Source organism: Pezoporus wallicus, unplaced genomic scaffold, assembly GCF_028554395.1.
Source record: "Pezoporus wallicus isolate ANWC-B61680 ecotype Strahan unplaced genomic scaffold, APGP_CSIRO_Pwel_v1 contig_8057, whole genome shotgun sequence".
In the NCBI taxonomy this organism is placed as follows: Eukaryota; Metazoa; Chordata; class Aves; order Psittaciformes; family Psittacidae; genus Pezoporus; species Pezoporus wallicus.
Window position 1 is genome coordinate 836,439 of NW_026637044.1, and position 15,736 is coordinate 852,174.

At 60.1% G+C, this 15,736-nt stretch overlaps 2 protein-coding genes across 3 annotated transcripts in view; one reads left to right on the top strand and one right to left on the bottom strand.

Annotated features, from left to right (window-relative positions):
• CCM2 (CCM2 scaffold protein) overlaps positions 1 to 4,820 on the top strand; it is a 32,038-nt gene extending 27,218 nt beyond the window's left edge. For both annotated transcript variants that reach the window (XM_057402846.1, XM_057402845.1), the window contains 5 exons: positions 498 to 633; positions 1,153 to 1,210; positions 1,988 to 2,126; positions 2,630 to 2,768; positions 4,194 to 4,820. In XM_057402846.1, coding sequence (XP_057258829.1) covers positions 498 to 633; positions 1,153 to 1,210; positions 1,988 to 2,126; positions 2,630 to 2,768; positions 4,194 to 4,474 — 753 coding nt within the window. In that variant the 3' untranslated portion in view covers positions 4,475 to 4,820. The remainder of the gene's footprint in view (positions 1 to 497; positions 634 to 1,152; positions 1,211 to 1,987; positions 2,127 to 2,629; positions 2,769 to 4,193) is intronic.
• A 1,882-nt stretch (positions 4,821 to 6,702) lies between these two features.
• Positions 6,703 to 14,868, bottom strand: NACAD (NAC alpha domain containing). The gene is made up of 9 exons (XM_057402851.1): positions 14,448 to 14,868; positions 8,913 to 12,980; positions 8,185 to 8,412; positions 8,007 to 8,095; positions 7,838 to 7,921; positions 7,371 to 7,517; positions 7,159 to 7,290; positions 6,951 to 7,073; positions 6,703 to 6,856 (listed from the first exon to the last, which is right to left on the bottom strand). The coding sequence occupies exons 1-9, from the start codon at positions 14,524 to 14,526 to the stop codon at positions 6,842 to 6,844; spliced, it is 4,965 nt and encodes a 1,654-aa protein (XP_057258834.1). The 5' UTR covers positions 14,527 to 14,868; the 3' UTR covers positions 6,703 to 6,841.
• Positions 14,869 to 15,736: the final 868 nt, after the last annotated feature.

The following is a 15,736-nucleotide window of genomic DNA, read 5'->3' on the forward strand; positions in this document are numbered from 1 at the left end:
TTGTTTTCAGCTCTAATGGTCTCTGAGGTGCCTGCATCTATTTGGGATGTAGGTTATGTAGCCAAAATTCCAGGGGGCTGTACTAAGTGGTTGGACAGAATGTCAGCATGAAATCTGGGTGTTACTAGCTGTGGGTTGATGACAGAGCATCCCATCTCCTATCACGTGGGTCTGGGTGGTTGAAGAGGGCTGGGATGCTTCTCTGGAGGGATGGTAGATCTCCAGGGTTTGTCTCCTCTAGCAGTGAAAAACCCTATGGGACAGCAGGAGGTAGCTAACAAGGGTGAAAGTTTGGTACCTCCAGTCCTGGAGACCCTGTGGGTCAGGTAGTGCCCAGACTCTTGGAGAAGTGGGTTCCATGTCCTCACTGGGACAGCCCTACAAATAGAACACACCACTGTTCCACATGGCATACCCACCCTAGGAACCCAAAGAGAAAGGCCACCGCAGCATCTGCATTTTGCCTTGTGTCAACACTTCTTTGCTCCCTTCCCCAGGTGACTGCTGAGGAGCTGTGCTCACTTCTCAGCCAGGTCTTCCAGATTGTTTACACTGAGTCCACGATAGACTTCTTGGACAGAGCAATATTTGATGGGGCCTCCACACCAACACGGCACATGTCCTTACACAGTGGTAAGACTGGGCTCTGCCCCTTGCCTTTTTCTTACCGGGCCCATCTGAGATTCTCTCCTCATTTTCACCAACGTCCACCACCTCTCTCCTGCCACCCTCTGAGGTCAGAGCTGATCTGATGGCTTCTCTCCTGCAAGGAACTGAAAACAACCCTCTCCTCTGCTTTAACTGAGTGTGAGTGAGTTGGACAGGCACAGAGACTCTCTGGTTCCTGCAGATGTTTCCCCAGCTGGGCTGTGGGACATGAACCATTATCCTTTCCCCCCAAACCTCTTGCTTTTCTATTCATGTTGGATGGAAGCAGTTCATAAAACAATCCTTTTGTGGTTCTGCATCTCTGCTGAGTCTGTGTCCCGTCCTGCAACAGCACCGCTGGCACCATCCTGGCCCCAGCCCTGGACTTCTCACCTTCCAGCTGGGAAAACCGAGTCAGAAATTGATTTGTGTAGGTCACAGGCTGGTGAAAAGCACAGAGTTTCTGCCTCTCAAACTCCTATGTCTCGAATGCTTTCCTTGCAGATGACTCTTCTACAAAAGTGGATGTTAAGGAATCTTACGAAACAGAAGCAAGCACTTTGTAAGTTAAATATGGCATGCTGTGCTCACTCGGCACTCAGGCTTATTAGTGTGGCCTTGCTGCCAGGGTTAAAGCCCCCAGAGCAGGAACTGCTGCTGTCTGCACATTGAAAAGCTTCTGCTCAGTCTGGCTGAAACACTGGATGGTGTTTTTACTGTGTGCAGTGCCCTGCTCCCTGCCTCGATTGTTCCACCATTGTGGGTTTCCAGAGAAGGTCACGTACGCAGCGTATGCCCAGTCCCCTGCATTGGCAAAGTGGGGATGGGTACGATGCTTGCCCAGCTGCTTTGCCTTGGTGAAGTCCAAGCTGGAGTGGGGAGAAAGGTTTTCCCAAAACTTCTGTATTGTGGAAACTTTTTTCCTCCTGAATCAGTGATTGCTGAAAACATTGATAGCGTTTGTGGGCTGAAAACCTGACACACAAACCAGTTGTTTAAAATTGACTGGTATTATTTGAAAATATAACATTTAGCACAAAATAAGGGGCTTTGACTTTTTTTCCCCCCCCATTCCAAACAGAGAAAGCAATTGGAGGGGAGATTTCCCCACATAAGCCTTCGTTTTCAGCAGGTCACCAAGCCAATGTAGTTAAAGTCCCACCCTGTGCTGTATGGGAGCCTTCAGATGCCCTTCAGGAGCTGTAGGCTGCCAGCATGACTGCAGAGAGCATGTCTCCATGTGCCTCCCCACTTTTCCAGGCCCTCCCATGCCACAACCACCAGTGACACAGAAGGTGCCAAGTAGATCTGGAAGTCTCACATTCTGTTTGCATTTCAGTTCCTTTCCAGAAACCTTGGATGCGGGTGACAACTCCCCCTCTTCCTTCTCCACACAACAGTCTCCACACATTAAGACAGTCAGCGAGAGTGAGCTGAGCACCACAGCAACAGAGCTGCTCCAGGACTACATGATGACGGTAGGGCGTCCTTGGGTGGCAGGGCCTTGGCGTGAATGGGTTTTCTTCCCTTTAAGGCATTCAGGTGCTCTTGGGATTTGGTTTCATTGCACTGATGTGTAAAGCATGAGCTCATGCTGATACAGGAAGATCTCATCTTCCTTTTCATACAAGTTGTACTTGGAGGCCTCATGGACCTGAACGCAGGCTTACACCCTTCTGCAGGAGCACCCCAGTCCCTTAGTCCCCTCTCACCACGTAAAGGCATGCTACACCATCCACGGGGTGCCAGGTCCATCGTTTCGTGAGTCACAGGCCCTGTGTACACCCACAGCTTATCCCTGTTTGAAAGCTGCCAGTTCCAGAGTGGGTCACACCAGCCTGTCCTGCTTTTCCGTTGGGATGAGCTTGTTTGTTAGTGCAGCTCTTAGCAATAAACCCGATAAACACCATTCACAGGCTCCACATCATCTCTTCCTCCTAAAAAATCTCAGTGATGGTTGCACTGTGCTTCTGTTCTGCAGCTCCGCACTAAACTCTCTTCCCAAGAGATCCAGCAATTTGCAATGCTCCTGCACGAATATCGCAACGGGGCTTCAATCCATGAATTCTGCATCAACTTGAAGCAGCTCTATGGGGACAGCAGGAAGTTCCTGCTCTTAGGTGAGTAGCAGCTGCCAGAGATCAATTGTGGGTGACCAAGTGGAAGGTGAGAGCTGGCATCAGTGTGCTCCCAATCCCTCGTGATGTGCCCGGTACCACTCACTGATGCATGGGTCTCCTGAGAGGGTAGAGAGGTAATTGTGGGTGGCACAGAGATTCCTTGGGATGTCACCAAGCAAGGAACAACATCTCGATTGGTCTCTCCCTTGATGGTACCTCTTTCTTGAAGGCAGCTGAATCCATCTTGCTCAGGCCCCGTCCTCATAGGCTTGAGTTGCTCCTCTCCTTCCTCTCTGCAGAGGGAGCCTCCAGACCAGGCACTAGGATTCTCTGGGCCCACTGGTGGAGAGAGAGAGAATGTTTGGGTCCTTGGCCAGCCATGCAGTGCCTGACATCAAGCGATTCTGGTGGTGGATGTGCTGCACATCCAGGCATATTCAATCTGTGTTCCCTGGAGGGGACTTCATGGTGCTGGAAGGAGGGTGTGCACCGTGACAGGGGAGCAGGACCCTTCTGTACCTCTTCATTAGAAGGAAGCTGAGAGCCTCTTTCCTCAAACTCCCTGCTTTGATTTTGGGAAGATAAGGGAAGAGCAATTGACATCATCTACCTGGACTTGTGCAAGGCATTTCAGCACTGTCCCACAGAACATCCTTGTCTCTAAACTGGATGGACATGGATTTGACAGATAAACCACTCAGTGGATAAGGAGCTGGCTGGATAGTCACACTCAAAGAGTTTTGGTCAGCAGCTCAATGTCCAAGTGGAGGCTAGTGACGAGGGATGTTCCTCAGGGGGTTATACTGGGACTGGCGCTGCTCAACATCCTTGTCAGCAACATGGACACCCCAGCTCTAATTACAAACAAAACCATTAAAAAGTTGGTTATTTAGAATCCTCAAAGGGTAATCAGTGGTGTGTCTAGCCTGTATCCTGCTGCCCCTCTGCTTCCAGCAGGTGACAGCCACCCTCAAGGGAGACCCTGCCCCACGGTGGGAGGCACGAGGGAGACAGCACAGATGTTTCCTGAGTGCAGCCTGCAGCGTGGGCTGCTGCAGCGACAGCAATAAGCTCAGTAAAGCCGAGCCATATGTTTGGGTGAGGAATTGGAAGACGATCCTCTTGAAATCAGAAAATCCCACTTTAGCAGGATTTTTTAGGCTGCAATTCTCAGGGGTGTAAAATGGGAGCTGGAGTCCTCAGGAGACCTCATCCTTCCCTCCCCCCTAAACATGCTCCTCTGCTGAGCCCTGTGCTGTTCGGGGGAGCTGAGGCACAACAGTACAGCAGGGCTCTGCTGGAACACTCAGAAACCCCGGGGTGTTTCAGACAGCCAAGCAAATCTATGTGCAAATCCATTCCAGGTGTCTGTGCCATACAAATGATGCTGACAGTTCCCTCCTCGTGTTTTCTTCCTGGCTCCAGGTCTTCGCCCCTTCATCCCTGAGAAGGACAGCCAACACTTTGAGAACTTCCTGGAGACCATCGGGGTGAAGGACGGCCGGGGCATCATCACAGACAGCTTTGGGAGGTACAGGCGGACTCTGAGCACCACCTCCAACTCCACCACCAATGGCAACGGCGCTGCCGGCAGTTCGGATGACCAGTCCGTCCCTTCCGAGGAGGACGAGTGGGACCGGATGATCTCGCACATCAGCAACGACATCGAAGCCCTGGGGTGCAGCATGGACCGCGATTCCTCCTGAGAGCGAGCGGGGGGAGGACGGAGACACCCCACAGCAGCGCCGGGATCCTCACTCTCCTTCTGGAAGAGGCTTTGGAGCTCCATCAGGATGCAGTTACTCTCCCATCCTCGTTCACAGCTCCAAGGGGCAGCTGGTGCCCTCTTACCATGGAGGACCCCCAGGCAGGAACCCAGCCTGCAGCCATCTCCAGTTTGGTTTTACCGCTGCAGCGGGGAGATAGGTCACCTACAGCCTCCTGCCTGGTTTACAGTTTTGCACATGGTATCCCTATTATAACTGCTCTCCTCCTCCTCTTCTTCCTCTCCCTGTTTTTGAATGAAGTTTACCACAATGTGAATTATTTAAACCTGGTGTTGATGTTGTCGAAACATTTTGGCTCCAGCCCCACAGGAGAAGCTGCCAATGCCTGTGCTGCTGCTGCTGCCCGGCCTGAAAACCCCACCATATCCCCCCAGCTCTGCTCAGGGGTCCCCAGGAGCTGGAGAGGGGGGCACACAGCTGAAGTTTTCCCCACCAGCGGATTCCTGTGTGCCCACAGACCCCTGTGTCTGCGACAGCCTTCCCTTCCTGCCAAGCACAAAGCTTTGCCCCATGAAACTCCCGTCAACTCAGTCTTCCCTGGCAGCCACCCTGGGGTGCATGGTGGCTTCTAGGGCTCCCTGGGGACTTTGCTATCCCTGAGGGCCAGCACCAGGATGGGAGAGCTGACCGTGGGCGCACCCTAGGAAGACTGGGGGTGTGCAGGGGATGTTCATGTTGTACATGTTTTATATACAGTTATAAATAACACACTTATTTTTTTAATCAGGATTCCCATGCAGAGGGAGAGATGCCATTTGCAGCGGGCACCAGAGGAGAGGGGGGTGGTCCCTAGTTATCCTGGAGGAAGGATGGGGCATCCCAGGCAGCACCCAGGTCTCAGCCATAGGCTCTGGCACCCAGGGGTGTCTCTGGCAGAGCTGGGAGTGCTCTAAGAGCAGATGCTGGCTCAGTAGTTTGGGGGATCAGGCCTTACCCCCCAGTGCCTTTAACCCCTGCTCTGCCCTTGCAGCCCCCTCCCCCCAGCCCCCTTCCTGTCCATCCCAGGCAAAGACCAGCCTTCATCCGTCTGTCCTCCCTTCCCACCTTGCTCTGGCCGTTCCTTACCTGCCCGTCCCAGGAGCGCAGGCACTGGCCCCCGGTACGATCTGGCACGGAGTCACCATTGCACCCCACATTAGGCTGGGGTCAGAGTGACCCCAATTCTGCTCCAGAGAGGGTCCTCACAGCCCAAATCCTTCTTTCTCCTTGACTCATGGGGTACACGAGGCTGCATCACTCCAGTGCCAGGCTGGGATACAGCTGGCCCTTTCTCTGCCAGTTTCAAGGCTGAAAAGAGCAAGGCAAAGGGTCCCAGCACACATCCTCCAGCAGGAGGAAAAAGGATTTAGCCAGGACATACCCATCAAAGAGAGCATCTTCCTTGGAAACAAGCTGCGATGGAGAAGCTCATGGTTTCCTCCTGCCCTGTGTTTTTGCCATCCGCCGAGGAAAAGGGAGATGAAGGTGCCAGCTCCATCCATGGGGTCCCTAGGTGCTGGGGACTGAGATCTTCCTCCTCTCCTCTTCCTCAAGCCCAGGAGGCAGCAGTGTGGGGCTGGAGTTGTTTTAGTGCCTTTCTATGATTTACAGATTAAAACCCAAATTGCACATGTGGATGTTCAAGTGTTTAACAACTTCAGGAGATTTGGAAGCGAAAACACCCTATTTGTGGCATGACTATGTATGATGGGGTTTAAAACAAGCTGTAACCATTTGCAGTGGGTTATTTTAATACTCCAATGGGACTTAAACCTGGGAATAACCTGGGATGTGGCCTTCTGGGAGCCAAGGGGGTTTTCCTGCCTTCCTCTCCCCATCAGTGGCACCGGGAGGCCGCACGTGTCTGTTTTCTGTATGGAGTGTTGCTACAGGTGAATACAGTTCTGCACCCAGCCATGGCTTGTCTCCTTGCGAAAGCCCTCACTCAGCCCTCCTGGGTTGCCTGGCTTCATTGAGCACCTCTAATTAGCAAGAGAGGGGTAAAGCCCAGATGGCTTCAGGAGCATCTTGGGACTCCTGTCACCCCATCCCACCCCCAGAGGCACCTGTCCCAGTACAGCCACCCAAATTCCCCAGGTACTCCCCCCAGCTCCATGAGCCACAGGACAGCCCAGAGCCCCCCCCAATCACCAGGAGGAGAGGCGGGGTGCGATCCAAGTGATACATGAGGCCATTTATTGAGCGATACGGACGCAGAGGAGAAGTATGGGGGTGTATAGGGGAAGGATGGCAGAAGGGGGGTAATAACTGTGCATCTATACAGGGGGGCCAGGACAGCGCCGGCCGCTACATGGTCAGCTCCTGTGGAAGAGAGCAGAGTGTGAGGGGACCACCCCACAGCACCCCAATTCGTGCTAGGGGTGCCAGGGGGTCCCCCCCCTTCCCAGCCACTCACCATGATGGCATTGACAATGTCATTGTTGTTGTGCCGAAGCGCCCGCACGGCTTTGGGGCGTGAGACATTGGCCTGGGCCATCACCAGCTCAATGTCCCTCACCTCCAGTCCCGTCTCATCCACCTGCAAGGTGGGAATACCACTGTCACGCCCCCAGCCCTGACCTGTCCCCAGGACACCGGGGGTTCCCCTCTGCCCCAGCACCCACCTCCTCCTCCTCCTCGCTCTCCTCCTTGATGGTGAGGGTCGGGGCCGTCTCCGTGATCAGTGGCGAGTGCTCCATCGGCACCTTGAACTTCTCTGCCGCCGCCTTGTGCACTTGCTGCGACAGGTCCTCAATCTGCGGGGACACAGCATCACCCACCCGTCCCCAAAGGGATGTCCCTGCCAGCCCCAAGGGGGGCACCCCCCACCCCTCACCTTAGCTTCTCCAAAGACAATGTAGATGTCAGACGCGGGGCTCTTGAAGACATCGGGTTTGGTGATAACAAAGAGGATGTTCTTGGACTTGCGGATGGTGATGCGGGTGACGCCGTGGATCTGCCGCAGCCCCAGCTTGGACATGGCCTGGGGACACACACACACAGATGACCTCATGTCCCACCATCCCAGGGCAGCCAAGGAAGAGGGCTCCAGCCCCCCAGCAACACCCCAACCCCTGGGACAAGAGCAAACCCAGGGTTGTGGGACACCATTGTCCCCCCAGCTGCAGCCAGGCCAAGTCCCCTACCAGGACAGGGGACCCCACATCACCCCAATACCCCCCATGACCTGGAGACCCCCAAAGTGGGGACTTGCCCCCAACACCCCAAGGCTTCCCCGCCTCCAATCCCTGGGATAGGATGAGGACCCCTGTGCCATGGGTGACCCCATCAATCCCATCCCACCTTCCTGGCCTTCTTCTCGCTCCGGCTCTGCTTTGCCTTGCTGACTGTCTCCTCCCCGGTGCCCAGTGAGTGGGTGAGCTGCGCCTGCCAGAGAGCAGTGGGTGAGAGCAGTCCCAGCACCATGGGGGGGCCCCAACATCCCACATCCTGCCCCCAAAATCACCCCAACCTGTGTCTGCGCTGGTGGCGGCTCCGAGCCCTCAGGCTCCTCCAGCTCCGGGATGGACTCATCGTTGCTCTCCGACTCATTACAGGACCCTGTGGCCAAGCAGAGGGGTGGGATGGAGACATGCTCTGACCCCAGAAAAACACGGTGGGGAGGGAGCCCCATGGGACCCTCCTCTCACCTTTGTGGTTGGCCTCACAGCGGCGGGATGCCAGGGGCTGCTTGTCCTGGTGCAGGGCGATGCCGGCGGCTTCCCGCAGGCGCTGGATCTCGGGGCAGGGGTACGGAGCCTCTGCCTCGCTGGAGGAGCTCGACTCCGACTGCAGCGACCCCCGGGGGGGAGCCCGGCTGCCCGGCCCTGTCTGCCGGCCTCGGGCCTCCTTCTCCTTGTGCGGGGAGGGCTGGGGGGCTGCAGGGGGGGCAAGAGGGGACTGAGCCGGTTCTGACCCCCAAACTCCCTCCCCGTAGGGCTGAGCCTGCTCACCCCATCACACAGCCTGTGACCACCCAAAGCAGACCCCCAGCACCACACCATGGGTGATGTCCACCCTGGTCCCCCACAGTACCCTATGGGAGTGGAAGGGTAGGGCCGAGCTGGTGGTATCCCCCAAATCCCTTCTGTGGGGCTGAACCCACTCTGGGATCCCACAAAGAGGACCCTGAGCACTCCACCACAGATGGCACCAAGCAATGCCCACCCTGTGCCACAATACCTCATGGAAGCAGAGAGTGGCTGAGGGGGCTGAGCTGGTGATGCCCCAAAATCCCCTTTATGGGGTCAAACCCAGCCTCCTTATCCCCATCACACACCCTGGGACCTCCTGAAAGGGACCCCCAGCAGCCCACCAGTGGATGATGCCCACCCCACCCCACAGCAATGGGTAGGTGTGTGCTGGGGGTGCCTCTTACCCTCGAGGTGCTTCCTGGTGGGCAGCAGAACAGACAGACGCTCCTCGCCGGCAGGGAGCCCTGATGAGGTGTCCCGGGGGCCGCGGGCTGGGTCGGGACGTGGCGATGGCGGCGATGGGGCAGCGGCGAGAGGAGGCACTTGGCTGAGTTTGGGGAGCGGAGGGCAGGGGGCTGGCAGCACGCTGGGGGGCTCGGGGCAGGGTTGGGGGGCTGCATCCCTGGCTGGCTCCGGGGAGGGCTCTGGCTGAGCATCCCCCCCTTGGCTGGCACCCAGAGCGGGCTGGGGGCTGGATGGGGTCCCCTCCATTGTCACCATCATCTCCTCTTCCTCCTGCTGCCTGGAGGGTGCCAGGGGCTCACTGGGGGGACTCGGGGGGCTGCTCTCCCCCAGGACTTTGGCATCGGTTTCCCCAGCAGTCTGGCCCGGGGGGGCATCACCAGGCAGAGGGGTCATGGGCTCCTCTGCTGCCCCATCACTTAGGGGACCCTCCAGGGGCTCTGCAGATGCCTCGGGGGGCTCTGTGGGCCTGGGGGGGAGGCGGGGGGCCGGCAGATCCCCAAAGGAGCCCTGCAGCATGGCAGTGACCCGCTGCCGGTCCTCCCGGCACTGCCAGCCCGCCCCGCTCTCTGAAAAGGCACCGGGTGTTTGGAGCAGTTCGAGGGGGGCCCCCACATACACCTCCCGCTCCGAAGCGGTGAAGAGCAACGGGGGGGCGGCAGGGGGCAAGGTGGGCAGGCAGAGGGCCAAGCAGCGGCGGGCAGCAGCATCCTCTGCATCCTCCTTGGGAGACGGGGGCCTGGGGGGGGAGGCTGCTTCTCCTGCGTGGTCCTCGGGAGCTGCGAAGGAACTGGAGCCGGTGCAGGAGCAGGAGGTGTCCAGCAGCTCCAGGGGGGAATCCTCGGAGGAAGCAGTGGGAGCATCCCGTTCCTCGGGGGCTTTGCTGGTACTCCCAGGGGGATGCACCATTGTCTCCTGTGCCGTGGGACACGTGGTCACTGGTGGCTCCAGGGATGCGTTGGCTGAGGCTGCCGCATCCACCAGATCCTCACTGGCATCGCAGGGGGACATGTCCTGTGGTGGGGAGGATGGTGCCAGAACACTGGGCATCACTGGTGGCACCAGGTCAGGGTGAGTGGATGCAGTGTCCGGCTCGTCCGGTGGGACTGGTGTCACCAGTGATGCCAGACTGGTGGCCATGGTGTCCGGCTCATCCAGTGGGACTGGTGTCACCAATGGCACCACGTCAATGGCCACAGTATCCAGCTCATCTGGTGGGATCGGTGTCACCAGTGGTACCATGTCAGTGGCTGCGGTGTCCGGCTCATCCGGCAGGCTGGGTGTCACCAACGACACCAGGTTGGTGGCCATGGTGTCCGGTTCATCCAGTGGGATCGGCGTCACCGATGGTGCCATGTCAGTGGCTGCAGTGTCCGGCTCATCCGGCAGGCTGGGTGTCACCAACGACACCAGGTTGGTGGCCATGGTGTCTGGTTCATCCAGTGGGATCGGCGTCACCGATGGTGCCATGTCAGTGGCTGCAGCGTCTGGCTCATCCAGCAGGCTGGGTGTCACCAATGACACCAGGTTGGTGGCCATGGTGTCCGGTTCAGCCAGTGGGATTGGTGTCGCCGATGGTGCCATGTCAGTGGCTGCAGTGTCTGGCTCATCCAGCAGGCTGGGTGTCACCAATGACACCAGGTTGGTGGCCATAGTGTCCGGCTCATCCAGTGGGATAGGCATCACCAGCGGCACCAGGTTGGTGGCTACGGTGTCTGGCTCATCTGGTAGGTTGGGTATCACCAATGGCACCAGGTCAGCGGCCATGGGCTCTGGCTCATCCACCGGGCTGGGTGTCACCAATGGCACCAGATCAGTGGCCGTGGTCTCTGGCTCATCCGGCAGGCTGGGTGTCACCGGTGGTACCAGGTTGGTGGCCACAGTGTCCTGCTCAGCCAATGGGCTGGCTGTCACCAGTGGTACCAGGTTGGTGGCCATGGTTTCTGGCTCATCCAATGGGGTGGGTGTCACCAGTGGCACTAGGTTGGCGGCCATGGTGTCTGGCTCATCTGGCAGGCTGGGTGTCACCTGTGGCACCAGGTTGGTGGGGACAGTGTCCGGCTCACCCGGTGGGCTGGGTGTCACCAGTGGTACCAGGTTGGTGGCCACGGTGTCCGGCTCATCTGGAGGGCTGGGTGTCACCAGGTTGGTGGCCAGACTGTCCAGCTCATCATGGCCATCAGTGGCTGCCAGCTCGGTGCTGTCCACTCTCACAGTGCCAAGCTCATGGTCACTGTCACCAACATCATCACCATCATCATCATCATCACTCCCAGGGCCACGCTGGGGCTCCCCGTTAGCTGGTCCCACATCATCCTGCTGCACCCCATCAGTTTGGGGGACCCTGGAGCAGAGGCTCGGGGGCTGCAGGACACTGCTGCTCTCCCCTGGCTCCATGCTGGGCCCCTCTCCCAGTGCTGCCATGACGGAATCATCCTTTGCCACTGGCTCCTCCTCAGCACCCGGCATTGCCGCTGGCTCCTCTGGGAGCTGAGAGGGTTCTGGTGGGGGACACTCCCTGGGAACAGGGTTTGGCTCCCATGGGACATTGTGCTCCAGAGTTAATGCTTCCTCCAGCTCTGAGGAGGAAGAGGAAGACGTGAGGAAGGTCTCGCCATCTGGCTGCACGCTGCCTTCCCCAGAGGGTGCTGGGGGGGTCACGCTGCCATCCCGCTCCTGCATCCCTGGCTCCATGGTACTGATGTCCTCCCTGACGGCATCCTCCACACTGGGCATCATGCTCGCCGGCTCCTCACCTCTGCTGTGCTGCGGGGACCCCTCTGGTGACCCATTGCCATCAGGGGCCACCCCGGCGTGAAGGTGGAGCTCGATGCCGCCGTCCCCAGCAGCATTGGTGCCGGGGGGCGCAGTGACGGTGCCAGGGGGAGCCCCCTCGGCCCCCATGGCGTGGCGCTCGGTGCCATAGAGCCGCTCGTCCTCCTCGCCATCGTAAGCGGCCGAGTCAGAGGAGGCGGAGGTGTCATCACGGAAGGCGAAGGACTCATCCACCCCTTCGGTGATGGAGGTCTCTGACAGCGAGCGCAGGAAGGAGGCCGAGGTGCTGCCACCTTCCTCCTCCTCCTCTTCTTCTTCCTCCTCATCATCCTCATCCTCCTCTTCCTCCTCGCCGGTCAGGGGCAGCAGCGCTGTGCCGGCGGGCAGCGGGGTGATCTCCACCGCCTCAGCCTGGAAGAGCAGGCTGCCGCGGAAGGGCAGCAGTGCCGCCGGGATCAAGCCCGCACCGGGCAGCCCCTCACCCCCCATGTCCCACTCCTCATCCTCCTCTTCGTCCTCCAGCGTCTGCCCATCACCATCATCAGCCCCGGGCAGGGCGAAAAGTCCATCTTCCTCCTCATCCTCCTCCTCGGGAGACGGCGGGGTGAAGGCAGGGGGGTGCTCCAGGCAGGGGGACAGAGCTTCCACCTCCACCATGCCTTCAGCCTCAGCTTCAGCCACTGCCAGTGCTTCGGCCTCGGCCACCAGGTTGGGGGAGCAGGACGGGGAGGTGCTGGCTGTGCCGGAGGACCCCCAGCTGCCCCCCTCGGCCGTCATGTAGGACCCGGAGGGGGATGTCGGGGGCGAGCAGAGCCCCTCGCTCTCCCCGTCCGTCTGCTCCTCGGAGGGAGGCGGCAGCAGCCGGGACCCCCCGACCCGGATGGGGGTGGAGGGGGCCGTGAAGAAGAGGTCGGGGTCCATGGCGGCAGCAGCTGGGGTTCTCCCGGAGTGGGGCTCAGCCACTTGGCGCTGGGGGGGATCTTTGGTGGGCGCAGGGAAGGGGCAAGGCACAGCAGGCAGGGGGCCCCCCCCCCGGAGCTCGGGGTCGGTGGGGGAGTGCGTCTCCTCCCCCATGACGATGCGGGTGTCCAAGGGGTCTGTGGGCAAGGGGGGCCGGCAGGACTCGCCGGGGGGGGCAGCAGCAGGGGGGCCGGGGTCGCAGCTGGCCCCCTCGGGCTGCGGGCGAGCCTCCTCCTTGGTGGGCATCGGTGGCGGGCCTGGGGCCGGCGGGGGGGCTGTGGAGAGAGGGGGGAAACCCCGTCAGTACCAGGGCACCCTGGGGTGGGGGGCACCCTTCCAGGACGGTGCCCTCCCCCTCTATGGGGGAAAAACAGGGTGACCCCCACCCAGAGCACTTGGGGGTCACCACAAGGTTGGGTAACACTGGGTGGGGGGGACACCAATAGCTCCCTCCAGCCCCTCTCTACATGTGAAGAATAGCACTGTATTAAGGAAAGGGGAACTTCTTCATGGCGGGGGGGGGATAATACACCCCATATACCCCCACCTCACAGCATGACCCCTGCAGGGAGCTCTGTGCCCACCCATGCACCGAGTGTGTGGGTCCTCAGCCACTCATTACCCAGGTAGGGAATGCTGCAGGCATGGAGCATCACAGCATCCTCCCCCTGCCATGAACACCCCAAAGCCCTTCCCAGCAGTGCTCCCCACATTACCTGGGGTCCCCAAGGGCAAGCCCATAGGGAAGAGCAACCAGGACCCACCTCCAGCGCCAAACACAGAAGCCCCATATGCTCCCCCAGGGGGCTTTATATAGGGGTGAGGGGGCGGGGCACGGCCGCGGGGGATGCTGGGAAGGGGGGGCGGGGCCTCACCTGGGTATTTAGCAGGTGCTTTCCCCCCCCCATAGACCTAGGGTGGTTCAGTCCTGCTGCGCTGCACTTGGGAGCTGGAGGGGGGGGTGGGTGCTCAAAGGGTTAACGGGGGGTGGCTCTACCCTATGAGGGATACTGGGATCACCTTAACCCTTCCTTGCTGCTGTTTGTCCAACCGCCGGCTCCCCCCATACCCATTGGGGGTGTTCTGGGGTTCCCGTGATCCCATCCACACAAAGGACCTTGTGCCCCCTTGGAGGGGAAGCCCTGATTTCCCCCCTCCCCGTGCGCAAATCAGCCCCTCACCCCCTTTTCGGGGGGATCATTGTACCCCCCATATGTGGCTCATGGGGAAGGGGGGGGGGGAAACTGAGGCACAAGGGGAAGGCGGCACTGGGACACGCCCCCCCCCCCCCCCGCTGTCCTCAGCCCCCCAGGGGATGCCGGAGCGGGGTGACCTTGGGCCGCGGCTCTGCATTGCCCGTGCCTCAGTTTCCCCACCCAGTTGTCCCTGGTGGGCTGGGATGGTGCGGGGGGGGGGCTCAGCCTCCCCGGGGCACCGAGACCCTCTCCGCGTCCCGGCGGGGCTCCCGGTGTGGGGAATGGGGGGGGGCACAGCCCGGGGCTGGGCACTGGGGGTGAAGAGGGAGGTGTCCCCAAAGGGGTGTCCCCAAAGTCACCTCCCGCCGTGCTCCGGGGGTGCCGGTACCGGAGCCCCTCAGCGGTGCTGGCTGCCGAGAGCAGGTGGTGCTGCCGGCCCTGTGTCTTCCATCCCTCCTGCTCCTTCCTCCATTGCATCCCTCCATCCTCCCGCTCCATCCCTCCATCCCGCATCCCTCCATCCCCGCGGCCTCCCCTCGGCCTCACCTGCCACCGATCCCTCCGGCATTCCGTTTTCCTTCTCCAATCCCCCCAGCCCTTGGGTTTTCACCGATTCTACGGGCATGGTGATGCCAGAGCCCGGGCGGCCGGCCCGGGCGGCCGCCTGCCCACCCAGCTCAGCCACCTTTGGCTCGGGCTGGACGAAGGCGGCTGCGCCGGCAGGAGCGGAGCATTAGTGGGGCTCTGGCGGGGGGGCCGGCGGCCGGATCAGCCCCGTCATCCCAGATGATGTCAGCAGGATTTTTTTTCCCTGTTTTTTTTCCTCCCGTTCCTTCCCTGCCTTTTCTCTCTCTCCAGTATCTTTTTCCCTTGTATTATATATCCCTCCGGCAGGGAGAAAGCGGGGTGTGTGCCAGGCACTGCGGCGGTGGGAGGGGAGGGCAGAGCCCACCCCGTCACCGCCTGCATCAGCTCGGGGAGGGGGGGACGACACACACAACACACACTGGGAGTGGGGTCCCCCCCGGCTCAGTTTCCCCACCCGGGGTGGGATTGATGAGCAGGGGGGTGAAGGATGGATTTTGACCCCCTAAAATATAGGGATGAGCATCCAGAGGTGTCCTAGGGATCGGATTGTTTGCATCACTCCCCCCCTAAAGTAGATGCGTGCGTTTGGTGGTGGCAGGAGGATGGGGGGACGCCGGTGTCCCCTCCCTGCGTGTCCCCAGGGCATCGCCCCGCGCCCGGGTACCGCTGGGGAGGTAGGATGGGTGCCTGCGCGGTCGCCATGGGAACGGCCCTTCTCCTCCTCTCGTCTCCGTGGTGATGGCGAGGAGGATGAGGATGGCTCCCTGGCAACACGGCGGGGGGTGGTGGTGGGACCCCTCTCTCTCTCTGGAAACGGTAGGGAAGAGATCCTGACGGATGGATAAATGGCGGTGCCCTGGTAGGACAGGTGACGCCCCCAGACCCCCAGTGACCCTTGGGAAGAGGCAGCCTCTGCCGCAGGACGCTGTGGGGAAACTGAGGCATAGCCCCAGGGCGAGGGGGGGCCGCCTGGTGCCGGGCATGGAGCGATGCCGGTGACGCCGGTGCCAGGAGCAGCCCCGAGCCATGACTCAGCAGCTCCAGAACCGCCACGGCCTCTGCCACGGGAGGCAGAGCCAGCATAGGGCTGCAGCCCACAGTGCTGCAGGCGGGGACACACACGCACACGAGGCTGTGCCCCACAACCAGAGGAGATGGAAGGGACGTGCCAAGGAAGAGCAGATGGTCACTAATCCAGCCCCAAAGCCACTCCTGGCACCCGGTGCATCATGGCACAGAGGGTTTTC